The 18173-nt window shown below is 40.8% G+C and overlaps 1 protein-coding gene across 2 annotated transcripts in view; it reads left to right on the top strand.

The window, feature by feature from the left end:
- Positions 1–9792, top strand: part of ANKHD1 (ankyrin repeat and KH domain containing 1) — a 195995-nt gene extending 186203 nt beyond the window's left edge. For both annotated transcript variants that reach the window (XM_075209750.1, XM_075209749.1), the window contains 3 exons: positions 336–511; positions 2349–2513; positions 9580–9792. In XM_075209750.1, coding sequence (XP_075065851.1) covers positions 336–511; positions 2349–2513; positions 9580–9639 — 401 coding nt within the window. In that variant the 3' untranslated portion in view covers positions 9640–9792. The remainder of the gene's footprint in view (positions 1–335; positions 512–2348; positions 2514–9579) is intronic.
- The last annotated feature ends 8381 nt before the right edge of the window (positions 9793–18173 follow it).

The following is an 18173-nucleotide window of genomic DNA, read 5'->3' as shown; positions in this document are numbered from 1 at the left end:
AAGAGGCTTGGGGGACCCCAACAGATAGAAGGGAGCATGAGTCAGAAATAAAGGGGTTGAGGTATGAGGTATGGAATGCAGTCACCACAATTATGACTGTACATAAACAGGCAGGAAACCTGCTGAGATTAAATGCTGCATTTTGTTTTCTTTTTTGGGGGGCAATGAAAAGCATTTTCAGCATGTGACATGATTCTTAGTAGTTAAGGTTACTATCAAATCATTCCAAAAATGCAGCTTGCAATTCTAGTAACTATCTAATTTGGTTTGGGTTTTTTTAGCGCATTTTACTCATTAAAGACTCAACATAATAATTTTTTGGCCTTTTCATGCAGATGGGTTTCCTAGTTGGTCTCAGCCAGTCATCAGTAGCCATGCTATGCATCAGCCTCTAGCAGACAACACTGTGTTTTCACAACACCAGCATATGGAAAGAGACGAATCTGGCATTTTGAACCCTTCCAATTTATTTCATCAACCAATGTCGAGCACTGTTCTCGATTTTCCCAAAGTAAGTGTTTGATATTTTGTATATTCAGTTACAGGAAAAAAAGCATTAAAAATTGTCACACATCAAAGCACACAAAGAAACGGAAAATACATATTTGTTTCGCTATGCCTGTATAAAATTAACATATTAACAGAGTAAGGAGATTATGTAGAAAATAAGCCAAAAGTCATGGCCAAAAGTTTTAAGAATGACACACATATTTAGTCTGCTGCCTCCGTTTTTATGATGGCAGTTTGCATATACTCCAGAATGTCATGAAGAGTGATCATATGAATTGCAATTAAATTCAAAGTCCCTCTTTTCCATGACAATGAACTTTATCCCAAAAATAACATTTCCCCACTGCATTTCAGCTCTGTCACAAAAGGACCAGCTGACATCAGGTCAGTGATTCTCTCGTTAACACAGGTGAGAGTGTTGATGAGGACAAGGCTGGAGATCACTCTGTCATGCTGATTGAGTTAGAATAACAGACTGGGAGCTTTAAAAGGAGGATGGTGTTTGAAATCATTGTTCTTCCTCTGTTAACCATGGTTACCTGCAAGGAAACAGGTGCAGTCATTATTGTTTTGTACAAAAAAGGGCTTCACGGGCAAGGATATTGCTGCTAGTAAGATTGCACCTAAATCAACCATTTATCGGATCAAGAACATCAAGGAGAGAGGTGCAATAGTTGTGAAGAAAGCTTCAGGGCGCCAAAGAATGTCAAGCAAGCGCCAGGCCCGTCTCCTAAGGTTGATTCAGCTGCGGATATCCTACAGCTGTTCCCAGGGCCGGAGTAACCCGAGGTCTAACTGGGCTACAGCCCAGGGGCCTCGGGCATCCAGGGGGCCCTTGACAGAGCTCAGCAGTATTATTGATCGAGGCGGGGGCGCCCCTGGCCCGATCAGTGCTGCTGAGCCTGTCATTGTTGTCCTTCCGCAGCGCTCAGTAATCTCCATACTGCGGATATCTCCTGAGAGTGTCACAAGATCTCCTCAGTAAGGAGCTTACAGCAAGCCACGGAAGGACAACAGTGACAGGAGAAGGTAAGCACTTGGGGGGCGGGAGGAGGCTAACAGGGGGGGCCTCAAGGGGGAATGGGGGCTTCTTTAGCCCAGGGGCCTCCATTCCCTTAATCCAGCCCTGGCTGTACCTCACATCTGCATTTCCAATTCTAGTTAAGAAAATACAGTTTTGAGATTAGAGCTCATTACAATTTACTGATGGTTCTCTGCATTGCTTCGAATACATAAATTTCTAATAATTTTGATTTGTAGGAACTCGTAAAAATTTTTAAAGCAGAATTGCTTTTGTATGAATTAGTATGCTCCGTCAAAGGTTTGGATCAGGATAACGGTGAACGACCAAGAACATTGAAGTGTAGTCTATCTTGGGTTTTAATTTATTTAGATTTTTATATAGATAGGGGAAACCACAGTAGAGTAATTTTTAAATAATTATTTATTCTTAATAATAATAATAATAATAATAATTTTTTTTTTATTTATTTTTTTGGAAGTAGCCCATTAACCTATGCCATGCGTTTAGATTTGTAAAGTGTACTGTGAAAGCATGCGGAGAAGAGGGGTGTTTCAAAGTCTCTACTCACTACATCATGTGTGGGACTGTGCCTGCTAAGATAGCCACACTTGGTAAACTGTTCATCTCTAACCTTTTGTTTGAAGAAAATTGGCATTGCAGCTTTTAATGCTGGATGATTCACTTACAAAGTTGTGTATGACCCTTATTACTGGCTTGTGAACAATATAGATTAAAGAAAATAATAAAAGGTCCATGCAGGATTGTGGCAATTAAAATGCATATATTACGGAGTTAAAATGTTTCTTTTTTTCAGGGTGTCCCACTTTCTATGCATGGTGGTAAAATGCTAACTTCACATCAACAATTGGCTGAAATTCCAGGAGCTCCAGTATTTAATGGCCTGCACACACATGATGCAACGTGGAGTCCACTGGTTAAAGTTGTACCCAATTCAGCAGAATGTACTGATGCACATAAGGTACTATGAATTGTATAATGGCTTACGTGTGAATATGTATATATGTGTGTGTGTGCATGTATGTGTGTGTGCATGTATGTGTGTGTGTATATATGTATATATGTATATATATATATATATATATATATATATATATATATATATATATATATATATATATGCGAGAGATACACGCTATTCTTTCTGTGCTTAAGTGTATAAATGGACAATGCCTGGCGCTGACTGAGAGATCTTAAAGTTACCTTTAATGGATACCAGAAACACTATTTTTAAAGAACATGGAGCGGCAAAGCGCTCTTGTCCTATAATTTCCATTGTATGCTTGTCTAAAATAGGTGCTTCTCAGTATCTACTTAAACTGGTGCGTCAAAACTAAAAAGCTATCAAGAGCCAGACTATATTAGATTACTTACCATTGCCTTTATACCGGAATACAGGGGGTGAAGAATGTAACTACAGTGCTGCTCTATGTGGGGTGTATCAATTATCCTTAAAGTCTTGTACCAATTGTCCTTGTAGGGATTTCTCACAGCCTTCCCGTACTTGAGTCCACTTACCCGTAATGCCAGTCACTAATGCACTGCAAGCAACAAGCACAGAACACACAAGGACAAATATACAACAAAAGCAGTGACCACTCACCTGAAACATCTAGTTTTTATTGCTGTGTAATCTTTTTCTCAGCGGCTGTGGGTGCAAACAGAACACACCCCTCCCCACATATCTGACTCACTCTTATTTCCAGATAGTGTATCCCACCCACTCTAGTCCAATTACAACAACAAGGCAATAACCAATGCACTGGGTCCATGGGTAACACTGCAGCAGACTAGGTGTATTGCTCTATCCCTGAGCAAACCCTATTCACTGTAATGCACAGTGGAGTGGATAGGGGAGAACAGCAGCATACCGTACACAACAATAAACATGCAATAAATACACTTCAACATAGAACAATAACATGATCACAAAATCCAATAGGAACCACCCATGGTCTACCTTAATGTGGGCCTGGCCACAGGGTGTAAAAACACAGGTTACTGAAGGAAAATCTGCAACCACCAGCAAAATGGCCACTGGAGAATTAGGCAGGAAAATGGGGTCCATGATGGCAGTGATAGACCAGACGTGTGTTTTCTGAGCTGGGACTGATCTATCTGCTGGCAGGCCTAGTGCCTGACGCATACTCTGAACTGAACAGTTTAAGTGCCCACAAACAATGCATTGGAAATTTAGACTTCCTCCAAGCTGTGAGCCTAGATACACCGAGCCCACAGACTCCTAGGCCTGAACCATGTGCCCCAGCTAAGCTGTAAGCCTAGTAGGTTCTGGACTTGTGCTACTCTAACTATGCCTAGTGCCTGAAAATGTGACCACAGACCTTGTGCCCGAATCAAGCGAGAGGAGTAGGAAAAATAGTGCCCAAAGGCCTTACTTGTTTTCTGGCAACTTTTGTCAGCAGCAGGGGGAACCATGATAGCTCCGTGCCTTCCTCCTTACTGATTTTCCTGTGTATGGCGTCCAGCAGCCTTTTCAGCTTGAGCCAGGTGTCTTCTTGTTTGCCTGGCTGCCGTCATCCTCAATACACACACCCGCTCTCTTCTCTCTTGATTCCAGCATTGACTGGCTCTCTGCTGTCATCTTGCTTGATCTTGGCATCTGCTATTCAGAGCTCTTTTCAGATATATTTTCGCCTTTGGACTCATTGTGCTGCTCCAGCCAAGGGATATGCACTTATGGGGTGTGGGGTTGGGGTTGGATATCTAAATAACCATGAGGCCAGGTCTTTCTGAACTCCTCTGCCTCATCATGTGGGTATTATATATTTTTTTTATCTCTATGTGCAGCTATTTGTAAGTTTTTGAGTGCCTACAATCAGGAAGAAATATGGTCTTTCAATTCCTGGCTAAAACACCTTTTAGTAGCTAACAAAACACAAGTCTAATTTTATAGAGTGTAATAGTGTTATTTTGAGGAGGTAGAACAGAGGGAATATCCATAGTCTTTTATAACCCCGCTTCCTACGTAGCGTTAAAAATACTATGTTCCATGCTCCAATAGTGAGTATTCATTGGGCAGGACCACCAAATGTGAAGTAGAGTACCACAGTTACTCGTGTGGAAACATTTTCCCCAAAATCTGGGATCTCTATTTGGAAACATCCTACTCAGTCTGTCTGGGATATAATACTGTGATATGCTTTTTAATTCGCTGAGTAGCAATAATTTTATTACAATAAATCCGCTGTGTTGCAACTTTTTTTGCGTTCTTGCATTATGTGTTGGGTTTTTCAGTAGGTATGAACCCAAATTTTTATAGCTGCATGAGACGTGGAACACAGACACTGATTAAATTAATAACTGTTGCATGGAGGACTGCTGAAGAAGTAGTATATACCTGTTTGTACTGAACAAAATATTTTGGCTCCAGTTCGTATTATAATATTGTGGCGTCAGTAGAATCCTGATTCTTAAGGATTTCAGCATTAATCTTAAAAGCTATATTCATGAAAATGGGTTGTTTTTGTGTTTAAAATTCGAGGGACTATTTTTTAAAATAAATCACAGAATAGAAAATAGCTATATTTATTTGACAATGAATTGTTGCTAATTTGAGGAGGAAAAAATAGCTAGTTAAAACATTGCATCCACTTTTGTGAATATTGCTCAATATGTTTAGTGATTAGATTTACATAGAAAATTGGTTATGACTGGGTGGCCCGATTGTGAGCTTTTAATGTGAAAAGTGTATATATTGTAGTGTTTGCAGAATCTTCCATTCCCTTTGCTTGTCTTGCACCCTGAATGTACGTTTGGACTTTGTCATTAGGTGTGATGCCTGTTTATCCAATCTTCAGTATTTGGGAATTAGTATATAAACGGTGAAACTGATGGGAACAGTTTACACAATGTAATTTTAGATTGGGAAAAAAATTCAAAGTCATGGTCAGAACTACTGCTCCTGAGCTTTCAGTGGACTGCACTGCACACCATTGCTATTCATGTCGGTGCAACTAGGACTGATGATTAACCAGGTTAGGCATGTCAGTCCTGCCATATGTGAATTATATGCTGGATGGTGTACTATATTTAGTTCACATGCATGCCTTGGTAAAAACTGCTGGCTGAGCCCCTTTGGTCCAGTGAAAGGAAATCTTAATGCTACTGCATTCAATGATTTTCTAGAAAATTGTGTGTTTCCAACTTTATGGCAACAGTTTGGGAAGGCCCTTTTCTGTTTCATCATGACAATACCCCTGTGCACAAAGCAAGGTCCATCAAAATATGTTTTCCAGAGTTTGGTTTTGAAGAACTGGATTGTCCTGCACAGAGCCCTGACCTTAACTCCATCCGGAGGAATTGGAATGCTGACATCGAGCCACACTTTTTATAGACTGGTATCAGTGCCTGACCTCCCTAATGCTCTCGTGACTGAATCCCTGCAATCATGTTAAATCTGTTAGAAAGCCTTCCCAGAAGATTGGAGGCTATTATAGCAGCGAGGGAAGAACTGAAAGGCCTTCAGAATGAGATGTGATACTCTACTCTGATATCCACATACATTGGCCATGTAGTGTATGTTAATGACTAAATACAACTAGAGATGCTTGGGCTCGGTTTTCAGAAAACCGAGCCCACTCAAACATCGGAGAGCAGAGTACCGAGCCGGCTCAGTACTTTTGCGCGTCCTTGGAACTGAAAACAAGACAAAATGTCCTTGTTACGGCGTCGGATCTCTTGAGTTTTGGATTCTATAAATACCGCCCTCCACGGAGATCCGGCTCCATTTCACAGAGAGACACAGAAGGGGTAGCCGTGTTCTTCGTAGTCTCCAGTGTAGTTGGGCAGCATCATTAGAGAAAGAAGAAGGGTGGCAGTGTTTTTGAAAGTTTCCAGTGACATTGTACTGTGCCATAGCTCATACAGAAACGAAAGGTGGCAGTGTTCAGTGCTGAAAAATAAATAAGAATAATAACAGATCCTATTATTAACATCCAAAGGATGGAGGAAGATTATTTTAACAACAGCATTGAAATAGACATGTTAGACAGTCCCTTTACATACTGCAATTTGGAGACCCGTATACAAACTCGCTTTGCAATACCTAAGCTGCCATACCTAAGCTGTCCACCCTCCATTGTGTACTCAGGAGTTTTCAGCACAGCCAGGGAACCCTGTCAGTGATCGGCGTAGGAGGCTGCTTCCTAAAGATGTGGAAAAGATTTTCCTCAAAATGAACTACAAATTCAACGAGGAAGGCCTTTACTGCCAATTACATCAAAGTTCAGAGACTTCTGTAATGGTGGATTCAGGCGGGGATGAATTAATATTGTGTGAGGATGATGTACACACTGATGAGAATGACAATAGCATCTTGCCACTGTAGAGTTCATTCACAGCACTGTTAGGTGCTTAAGCCCATTGTTGGCTTGTTTTGTGGGTGCCCAAACAAGCCAAGCACTTCAGCCACAAGAGTGGCAATCCTCGTTGCTGGAATGCTTGGTTTGTTAAACTGTACACATGTCCTTTTCAATATCTTACATATGGGTGGGTGGGAGGCAATGTTTCCTAGATGTGCTATGAACTGCCATGTGTTTTTGCTGTTGCTCTGTCGCTTAGCATCCAGCCAGCTCGCTGCACTCTTTGTCCGAAAGTATATGACAATAATATTGTGACCTGTGAGGTGATCAAAATTGACTTGAAATTAATTAGTGTTATTGAGGTTCATAACAATGTAGGAATATAAAAAGAGCAAAATTATGTTATTTTATGATATTTTAGAAATTTTTCTAAAAAATACAAAACCAAAAACACGCAAGGGCGGTTTTGCTAAAACATGGAGGTCAGTGAACATCAATAAACAACATGCATCAAAATACTGTTTGAACTCTTCAAAGAACTGTGGGTATCAGCAATAGTTTCATTAGGTCCCTGGCATCTTGACAGCAGACACTGCAAGGGCAGGCCTGTGTCCGATCTTTTATATAAAGAGGATGTAATAGAAGCATCTCTATTCATTTCTGTTAGATCCTGTTCACACACAATCTGTTTGTGCTGGTTATAAATGGACCCATGTGACTATTCAAGATATCTTCTAATTTAAGAAGAAGAATGAAAAATGTAAAGTATCCCTTCCCCATTGCAGTCTCTTATAAAGCTCAAAAAAGCTAAGCATTCCAGCTACTTTGACATGTCTGGCCCTGCGTGTGTGTTTTAATCCATACAGAGCTTTTATGCAGAACAGGGCTGCCAAGCTGTCAGCCAATAGTGTGACTGTTATTTATTGCAGTATGCTACCAAATGTCCTGAAAGTTTTATTTAGTAAAATAGATACTATACAGTTGTTAGTAATGGAACAAAGAAAACACAATACTGCTTTGGTTATGGAGGAGAGAAATATTCTTATCATTATTTTGCAAATTTACTTAAATAATGTTATACTTTGAAGGGCTAGGCTTTTACTGTTAACATGTACATGTGGAGATCTGCGGAGTATAAAATAAGGTGTTCTCTATCAATTTATTTATCCACAGACCTGCCATCTCATAACCATAATTAACATGATATCCAACTTTCCAGTCCCTGATAACTCCTTTAATTCTACCATTTTTTCTTTTCTTTTTTTTTTTTCTTTTCTTTTCTTTCTGCCTTTTCTTATAGCTTGTAGGTTCTCAATAATTCTTTAGATGTCCGTGTTGCTGTCTTTTGAATACAGGGGCATACATAGGAACTAAACTAAACATCTGATGGTCCTTTGAATAAAATCATCTACATCACTATATTATTAAACAGCCATACAGTACATCCATTAAAAAAAAAAAAGCACATAAAAAGCAACTCTGAGATTTGCTATTGCCTGTGAGTAAAATAAGAAAAAAAAAATATTTGCTGTTTGATTATATGGATGTTCAAAGGTTGAATATAAACATAGGATTTACCCAAAAAAAAAAAAATGGCAAAAAGTTATTTTTTAAGTAACCTTTATAAGTGGCGATATTGCATAATTCAAATCATTATATCTTCATGTTGTATGTCCTGCATATTGGAACAATAGCCGCGATATTTATGATCATGATAAAACAAAAAATAAAAATGGTATCCAATTCAACCTCTCCAACTCTACACAAACCACCCTATTGTTATTTTGGCAGCTGCATTAATAATGGAATTTGGAGCATAATAGAAGTGTATACAGCAAACAGCTACAAGGGAGTTCTAGTGTTAACTTGAAGCACATTATGGCAATGCATATATCTTCGATAATGACATCCTTCTTTTTTTTTCTCTGTGACTCTCCTTTCACAGTTAGAATGCAGACAGTAATACCGAAACCCAGCCCACATTGACACTTCTGCTGAGTGGGTAGGAGCAAAAGTCACATTTCAGTGGGGTGGGGTGGGATGGGATGGGGGTTGCTCTTTCTGAGCCCAGATGCTATACCTAAACCACTGCTTGAATAGCATACTTTTTAAATACTGGCAGCAGTATAGCCAGAGGTCCCTGGGCCTGTAACCTATTTCTTGCCAAGCAGAGGCTATAAAGAATGGTCTTTAGACCTTTCAAAGAAAGGTCCATTGAACGTAATGTTCTTCCTCCTCCTCCTTATTCAGAGACCCCTGACACACGTTTTCACCCAGATGCATTACTGAATGATTTTTCCGGGCATTGTCCATTTATGCTAGAACCTCCATGTGAATGTATGAAGGTTCCATGTAAGCACTTCTGTTCTGAATGAGCATGGAACTTCAATACTCTCATGTGGAGGATATAATATGGTGCCTGCCCAATGTGCTCTTTTTTTCTCCAATCTGAAAGGAGGGGGATAAGGACCCAGGTACCAGATTATGGGTGTATGACAGTGGAGGTGCTGACAAGTACACATGTTGCATATGGGGTTGCAGCCAGGGCACCTTTTCCTCTGGATCAGTAGTGGTTGCTAGTTCTGAGCCCTATGCCAGCGAATACTGGCTCTTACCTTGACTTAGACGCTCTTGGTATCCAAAGATTTAGTACTTGGTCCCTCTGTTTACTGCAATTTGATTACATTTTTTTTCCTGTCCTTTTAGATCTGGTCAGGAACATGGGCACCTCATGTCGGAACAGCACATCTGAAGTATGTTAACTAAATTGGACAATCCAGCTCTACCGAGCATTTGTTTGAGACCTACACCGTATAACCCACAGGAAAAGGATTGCTTTATTCCCTATTACTATGTAAAAACAAATTAATTTGAGGTTGGAATTAGCATCGTATTAGCCTATTTGTGTGTGTGTGTATATGTGTAATATATATATATATATATATATATATATATATATATATATATATATATATATATATATATATATATATATATATATATATATATATATGACACATTTCAGATTTAGCATTTTGAGTTTAAAATCAATGCTCCCATACATGCTATATTGGTTAAACTAAAGCATATTTGTATGCGTCAAAAAAATAAATACATTCATAGACTATATTGATTTAAAATTACAAGCAAAATGTTTTTCCTGTTCTGTAGTGGTTCTCTCGTAGCCTGTATTAACATGAACTGTCATCCCAAATATTTGAAATAAAAAGTGCTTACATAGTTTTTGTGTTTTAATCACTGTATATAAAATTCACCGCAATGTGATATGAAGCTAGAGAACATAAACAGATGATGGGGCAGATTAAGTGATCACCCCTCACCATTTTTTGCTGTCGCACTGACTGTGTCAGAGAAGGTATAAACTGTAAAAGTATAATCTGCTATTACATTTATAAGAATACCAGTGACAATAAACACAAGTGATGCCCAGAGTCTTTATAGTTGAACCTCTTTTGCATAAAATGAAGAATAAATTTCTCTTACTACAAATGCCAGTGACTTATTTGTCTAATTCAGATTATCCGATAGCAGATTTGTGTAGTTGTACCTCCCATTTAAAGCACTTAGACCTTAAATGTTGTCAGAAATGTCCTACTTTTGCCTTACCATGAGGACACTTATAGAAGGCTCTAGGAGAAGATAAAGGGAGATTGGATGCTACTAAATGGTAAGTTCTGCAACTCTGTAACGGCCAACTATCCCTATTGTGTTCACTAGAATACTTCATTTTATATCTCCTTCTCAATGACCGCACACACCAAAGTATTAATCCACACTCATCCAGGGTCAGGACAGGAAAAGGAGACAAACTGATATGTATATAAGGCCTGACCTCCCACTGAATATGTAGTAAGATTTATACAAGCAGTGAAGAGGGAAGACTTGTCTTGCTTTAACCTTTACCAGTCTTGGGACATAAAAATGATCTCAGAAGTTCTTACAAGTTAACCCTCTAAGCCTTTGCAGGAGATTTCTTTCAATTGCTCACACTGAAGGTAGACGACTTGGTTGCACACTTTAGCATGGAGAGTATCGGAGCTTTAGGAACTGTGACTGACAGAAGAACCATTCTTAAATATATTTGAGAATAAAGTAGTTCTCAGAATTATTCATGTCTTTTTGCTCAAGGTTGTTGCACAGATCCACATGTATAATATATAATAAATCCAATCCATTCCTTGAAAAAGATTAGCAAAACATACGGTGGACACCCTAATACAGTGATGGGCAAACTACGGCCCGCGGGCCAGATCCGGCCCACTTAGAGGTTCTATCCGGCCCGCCAATATTTTTAAAAAATTTCATTAAAATATGCATAAAATTATTAGGGCCGACCCTGTGTGTCAGAACCTTCATTTTTATGACTTCCCAGCTATTTCCTCCATTACACTTCATCCTCCTTCCTAACAGGACACTTTGTCAAACACCTGCCCGCCCCCTAATGGCTGAAAGTCATGGTCATGTGAGAAGAGATGGGATGGGCCATATACTAAGGCGCATTTCGATTGGCTGCTGTGTTGTCAGTTAGTGGCTCACTAGAAAGACTGATCTGCAACAACCTGCTGAAATAAGTGCTGTGTCTGTACGATCGCTGCACTTAGAGGTAACACTGCTATATAACACCCGTCCCATTCAAAAAATGTATATTATATATTTCGATATTTGAGTTTTTTAATAAATTATATTGGCCCGCCTAAAGTTTTTCTTTTTTATTTGGCCGCTCCTGAAAAAGTTTGCCCATCACTGCCCTAATACAAAGCAGCCATGGCAATAGGTACTCTGCTAATGATGCAGAAAGTTGTAAATCAGGGGTGTCGAACTTGTGGACCGCATGCAGCCCAAACACATTTTTTTAGGGCCCCGCCAGGGCCCAGGAAAAAAAAAAGAAAAAATTAAAAACAATACTTATCTGAAGTCTGTGTGGTATCCTACCTTCACACTGAATGTCTGGCGTGACGTCCTTATGCCCGACATTTAAAGAGAGCAGCCACAAGAGGAAAAGACAGAAGAGAAGAAAGAAAGCATTAGAAGGGTAAGTGAAGTGGAGCAAAAGCAACATGAAGGGAATAGTGTGAAACATGGGAGACAGGTTGTTATCATTTTATTATCGTACATACATAAAACAGTGACATGTAATGTTGACAAAATGCAGACATGAAAACAAAGAGAATGTAAGCTCTAATGAGCAGGTCATTCATACCAAGTGGAAGAGGGCGCAGCTGAAACAAGAGGAATGGCTCAGAGTGGAGATTGGGACAGTTGTAAGGGTACATTACTGTGAATAGTGTTATCGGGGATAAGGTCACATCTAAAAAAAAAAGATGGGTTTTCAAGGGAGAAGTCTTGTAGGTGGGATTGAGAGGTGGTTACCAGATAAAAGGAGAAGGTCAGAGTTAGATATAAGTGGGCGGGAGGGAGAATATTTTGCTTTGAGATGTATGTAGGAGTAGTGTTGAGGACTTTGTAGGTAAGGGTGAGTAATTTGATTCTGGAGAGGACATAGGGAGCCAGTGTAGGGATTTGCAAAGTGGTGCATCAGATTTGGAGCAGTGCGAGAGGAAGATCAGCCTTGTAGCAGCATTTAGGATGGATTGAAGTGTGGACATATGGATGTCAGGAATGCCAGATAGCAGGAGGTTGCAATAGCCAAGATGTGAGATGATGAGAGAATGGATAAGAGTTTTGGTAGCATGTTTATTAAGAAAAGGGCATATTCTGGCTATGTTTTTAAGTTGATCGACAGGACAGGTAGAGAGTCTGGATGTGAGAAATAAAGCAGAGTGTAGAATCAAGTGTGACACCAAGGCTTGGGAGACTGAGGAAATGGTGGTGTTATTAACAGGGAGATTTGAGGGCAGGTGGTGACTCTGACAGGAGGGAATATAATGAGCTCTGTTTTGGACATGTTGAGCTTTAGGTAGCGTTGGGACACCCATGTGGAGATGGCAGAAAGACGGTCACACGAAGAAAAAGAGATAAATTTGGGTGTCATCAGCGTAGGGTGGTATTGAAGGCCCGAATAAGTAAATTAGTGCCCCAAGTGAATAGGTATATAGTGGAAAAACAAGTAAAGGGCCAAGGAGTCCTGAGACGCCTCAACAGATAGTGGGAGTGGAGGGAAGGATGTGCCAGAGGTAGAAAAACTAAAGGAGCCGTTTGAAAGAAAGGGAGTGAACCAGAAAACTGTGTCCCAAAGGCCAATGGAGTGAAGGGTGTGTAGGAGAAGAGGGTGATCAACCATGTCGAAAGCAGCAGAGAGGTCCAGGAGAATGAGTATGGAGAAATGCCCCTTAGACTTTGCAGTAAGTAGATTATTGATCACTTTTGTGAGAGCATTTTCAGTGTAATGTTGGGGGCTTAATCCTGACTGCAAAGAGTCGAGAATGGAATGAGGAAAGAAAGTGAGACAGACGTTTGTACACTAATCGCTCAAGTAGATTGGAGACATGGTAAGGAGAGAAATAGGCCGGTAGTTGGAGAGCGAGGCTGGATCGAGAGTTGGGTTCTTTAGAATTGGTGAGATGAGCGCATGTTTAAAGGAGGATGAAAATGTGCCAGTGGAGAGAGACAAATTGAAGAGGTGAAATAGACATGCAGTGGAGGGAGTGGAAAAGTTGGAAGGGAATAGGGTTGAGGGGACAGGTTGTAGGGTGAGATGAGAGGAGTGCAGAGACTTTTTATAGTCGCTGAAGATAATGAATTAAGGGTGGATGGTGGAGTGTAGGTACAGGTGGGTAGAGAGTGGAATTTGGCATGAGGTAATATCTTGTCAAATGGTGTCAATTTTGTCTTTGAAATAGGTGGAAAAATCATGGGTTGTGAGGGAGGAAGGGAGAGGAGGTGTAGGTAGGCGATGGAAAAGTTGAGTTGTGGCGACGTGGGTTAGAACAGTGGGGGATATTATATATTTGAAGAATATGTGTCTGGCAATTGAAAGGGCAGTGCTGTAGGATGAAAGGAAAGTATAGTGCAGCAAATCAAGATAGGAATGAGATTTGGTGTGCCATAGTTGGGGTTTGGATCGTCTGAGACTATATGTAGTAGCTGGAGCTGCATTGTCAAGGGCTGAAGTGAATGTTTTGTTTATAGAAAGAGGCAGCCTGTTTATGACAGGACAATTCAATCATTGGGGAAAGTAGTTGTTTTTAGTGAAAAGGAGAATTGGATTGGGCTATGAGTACTTAGTTCTTGTTGTATATGTGTGGATTTGGGTGCAGAAGGATGGGGATGAGGTAAGGTGAAGATGTAAGAAAGGAGGTTGTGGTCTGAGAGTGGGAAGGCTAAATTGCAGAAACTAGAGATGGAGCAGTAGCGGGAGAAGACAAGCTCAAGGGAATGCCCATCACAGTGGGGGGGGGGGGTGCATTGGGGGAGACCAAAGAAGGAAGTAAGTAAAATAAGTTTAGTGGCAGAAGAGGCTGTGGGATTATCAATGGTGAATATTGAAATCGCCTAGTATGTGTGTAGGCAGGTCAATGGATAGGAAATAAGTGAGTCAGGCCGCAAAGTTGTCAAGGTATTGGGAATCTGGACCGGGGGGGGGGGGGACAAAGGGACAACAAATCAAAAGTGTAGAGGATAATATAGATGGACAGTGTGGACTTCAAAGGAAGAGAATGAGAAGGGAGGGTTCAGATGGTATGAGTTGGAATTTGCAGCTTGGAGAAAGTAGAATGCCTACTCCACCACCTTGATTGTTTCTGGGTATAGGAGTGCAGACAGAGCTGGTAGTTCTGTAGATCATAAAACAGTCTTGTTTTTCGGTATAAAGTCGATCCACAGCAGTGCTGTGACATTTGTCAACAGTATTCAGAATTAGCCAATGCTTTATTTTTGCAAGAATAAGGAGAAGTGGGAGCTTGGCCAAAACAGTGACCCATTATACAGCTTACTCCAACTGACGTCCGCATGCCACATGAAGGTGGAGGGGAGCAAAAGCAGCACGGATGACACTGTCAAGCATTGGGAAGAAAACATTAAACTTTATTTTTTTTATTAATAATACACCTTGCAAAATTACATATGACCCTTTTCTCTTTCATCCATCTGGGACCCAAAAAACTGAGGAGTCTGGCACCCAAAGAGTTAACTTTTTTCAGCTGACAGCATATCACCCCCGCCAATTCCCACATACCTCAGTTTCGGCAAGAGACTCTCCCCGCTGATGCAGGATGGGCGCTGCCATTAGGCAAAGAGCGCCTTTACTGCTGAGGTTCCCCGGAAGCCAGCTGGAGTATACCAAGTTCCTCCTTCCATGGGGATGGCAGTGAATTCTTGAGGATGGTGCGCTTTGAATAGCGCTAGCGGGGAAAACATTCTAACAGGTTTTCCCCTAATATAAGAGAAAGGGCAAAACACTGTTAAAGTAAACAACACAGAAGGAGAGCCAGTGGAGGGGGAATGTGTTTGAGGAACACCGCTCCCCCCCCCCCCCCCCCCCTGCTGAGTGAGCACGTGGAAGATCCCTTTTTTGGCGCCAAGTTTCAAAAGGAGGACAGTTGTAGCAGTCATTTAAAGAGAAGTGAACTGTTGACACATACCTTCCACGCTAAGTATCACTTTGTTTCTTCTGTATAGGCATGTTTATTACAAGTAGAGATGGTCACTGACCCCCGTGTTTTGGTTTTGGATTCGGTTTTGGATCTGGATTACCTTTGTGTTTTGGTTTTGCAAAACCGCCCTTGCGTGTTTTGGTTTTGTTTTGCTATTTTTGAAAAAAATACAATTTTTATGGTCTAAAATAGATTAATTTAGTGCTCCACCAGTTTCTTAGATAAGTGAGGTAATTCTAAAGCTAATAAATTATGAAAAAAACAGTTTAATCTCTGGTAGGCCGTCCTTAATTCGAACACTTGTCTGCAAATTATACAGACAAACATGGTTGTCTACCTCCTCCATCTTTGATTATTGCCAATGTAGCCATTGTCTTTGGGTGTATATTACACCCTCCACTTGTAGTTCAATATTAAAAAAAGCAGCCTGCACAGACTGTGGAACTAGAAAGTAAAATGAAATGGACCACAGTAGTTTGGTGGCTATCTATGCGCCCCCCCCCCCCCCCCCCCCCGCCATCCACTTGTAGTTGAATATAAAAAAAGCAGCCTGCACAGACTGTGGTACTAGAAAGTAAAATTAAATGGACCACAGTAGTTTGGTGGCTATCTATGCCCCTCCCCCCCGCCCTCCACTTGTAGTTGAATGTAAAAAAAGCAGCCTGCACAGACTGTGGAACTAGAAATTCGAATATACAAAGAAATGGACAAAGGCAGTTTGGTATCTGTCTGCATCAGATCCCCTCTCCAGTAGGAGTAAAATAGAAAACTATTCAGCCGTTATATAATCTAGAATATAAATAGAAATTGAGAAAGGCAATTTGGTATCTGTCTGCATCATAATCATCAACATCCTCATTAGCGCCCTCGTCACCTCCACAAATCTCCCCCTCATCCTCTTCTATTTCCAAAGTGTCAGCCTCACTTGGTGTATCACCGGCTACACTCGGGCTGTTCAGGTACACATCAGCAGAACTGCTGAAAGGGCCCTTCTTTATGGGTACACTAACAGAATGGTCACGATTAGACATCCCACTGTTGGATGGACTCTCCACAGGGATTGGTGTCATTTCTGATTCAGAGCAAACATTATCCTCTAATGCCTTACTGTTATCTTGCAGCTCGGCTTTGACACGTAACAGTTGTGCACCAATTGTAGGCTCGGTGACTTTTTGGGATCTGCCACTAATAGCCAAAGGTGAAGGCCTCATTCTCTCTTTGCCACTGCGTGTGTAGAATGGCATGCTTGCAATTATTTTTTTTATCGGCACTTAACTTTTGCTCAGTTACACTTCTTTTTCGCTTCAATACAGTAAAAAAAATTTTGGTTTTTGTTTTTTGTACTAATTTGGAAACACTCTGTTGTTTGACATCGCCTTGGCCAGATGACGTACTGGGAACACTAACATCAGGACTGGTGACAGAACCTGGTTGCTCATTCTGATCATATGTGGACTGCTTTGAATCCATTCTAAGCGCAAAGCACTGGAGAGTGCTAAAAATTAGTTGGTAGATACTGCTGACAGATATGACTTTTGACAGCCAGAAATATTTATGCACAATTATGGGGGACACCCCAAAAGCACTGAGGAGTGCTAACAATTAGTTGGTAGATACTGCTGACAAATATGACTTTTGACAGCCAGAAATATTTATGCACAATTATGGGGGACACCCCAAAAGCACTGAGGAGTGCTAACAATTAGTTGGTAGATACTGCTGACAGATATGACTTTTGACAGCCAGAAATATTTATGCACAATTATGGGGGACACCCCAAAAGCATTGGGGAGTGCCAAATATTAACAAAAAATAATAAACCTCTATCCTCCTCTCTTCTCTAGCGATTTTTGTTAGAGCAATTGGAAGAAGAATATTGGATTCGCTGTCCCTGCTCTAATCAGCCTGTGACTACACCCTGCTCTCTCCCTCTGTCAAATGGTGATGGATTGCTGTGGAGGCGTGTATTTATAATGTTGAAGTATCGCGAGAACCGAGATCCGACGACGTCACGATGATGTTCGGCCTCGATTTGGATTCGGAACGGGCGGGAGAGCTGCTCAGCTCGGTACTCGGATACCCAAAGTTCGGGCGGGTTCGGTTCTCGGGGAACCGGACCTGCCCATCTCTAATTATAAGACTATGAGGTGTTGAGAGAACTGTGTTTAAGGAAAACTATAAAGTTCTCCAAACCTGTCTTATTTAACCAGAAATACTATGATGTGTTAAATAGCCTAGTCTGTATTTTCTGATAAAGGTTGTGGAAGTGTTTGGGCGTGCCAAACATATTGTCTGTTCCAAATGTAATGCTAAATGGGCCCAGGTGATCTGTGCTAATTGCAGTCAATACTGAAAAACCTGCTGCAGCCTCTCTATATAGAGGAAAAGGAACAGAAATACTATCTTTTGACTGGTTCATAGATAAATATGTACCTGTATTTTGCGGTGTGGTAGCAAAATGTGAGAAAGATAAAGCAACAGGATTTCACCTAAGTAGATTGGGGGAATTCACTGTTAGCAGAGACACAGAAGGAGATTCCAGTGGTAGGGGAATGTGTTGAGAAACACATCTTGCCCTCCCCTGCTGAGTGAGCACGTGGAAGATCCCTTTTTGGTGCCAAGCTTCAAAAAGAGGACAGTTGCAGTAGTCATTTGAAGAGAAGTGCACTGTTGACACATATCTTCCCCGCTGAGTATCACTTTTATTTTCTTCTGTGTGTCTGTGTG

Source organism: Mixophyes fleayi, chromosome 4 (assembly GCF_038048845.1).
Source record: "Mixophyes fleayi isolate aMixFle1 chromosome 4, aMixFle1.hap1, whole genome shotgun sequence".
NCBI lineage: Eukaryota > Metazoa > Chordata > Amphibia > Anura > Limnodynastidae > Mixophyes > Mixophyes fleayi.
The sequence above is the reverse complement of the archived record's forward strand: the minus strand, read 5'-3'. Positions and strand labels throughout refer to the sequence as shown.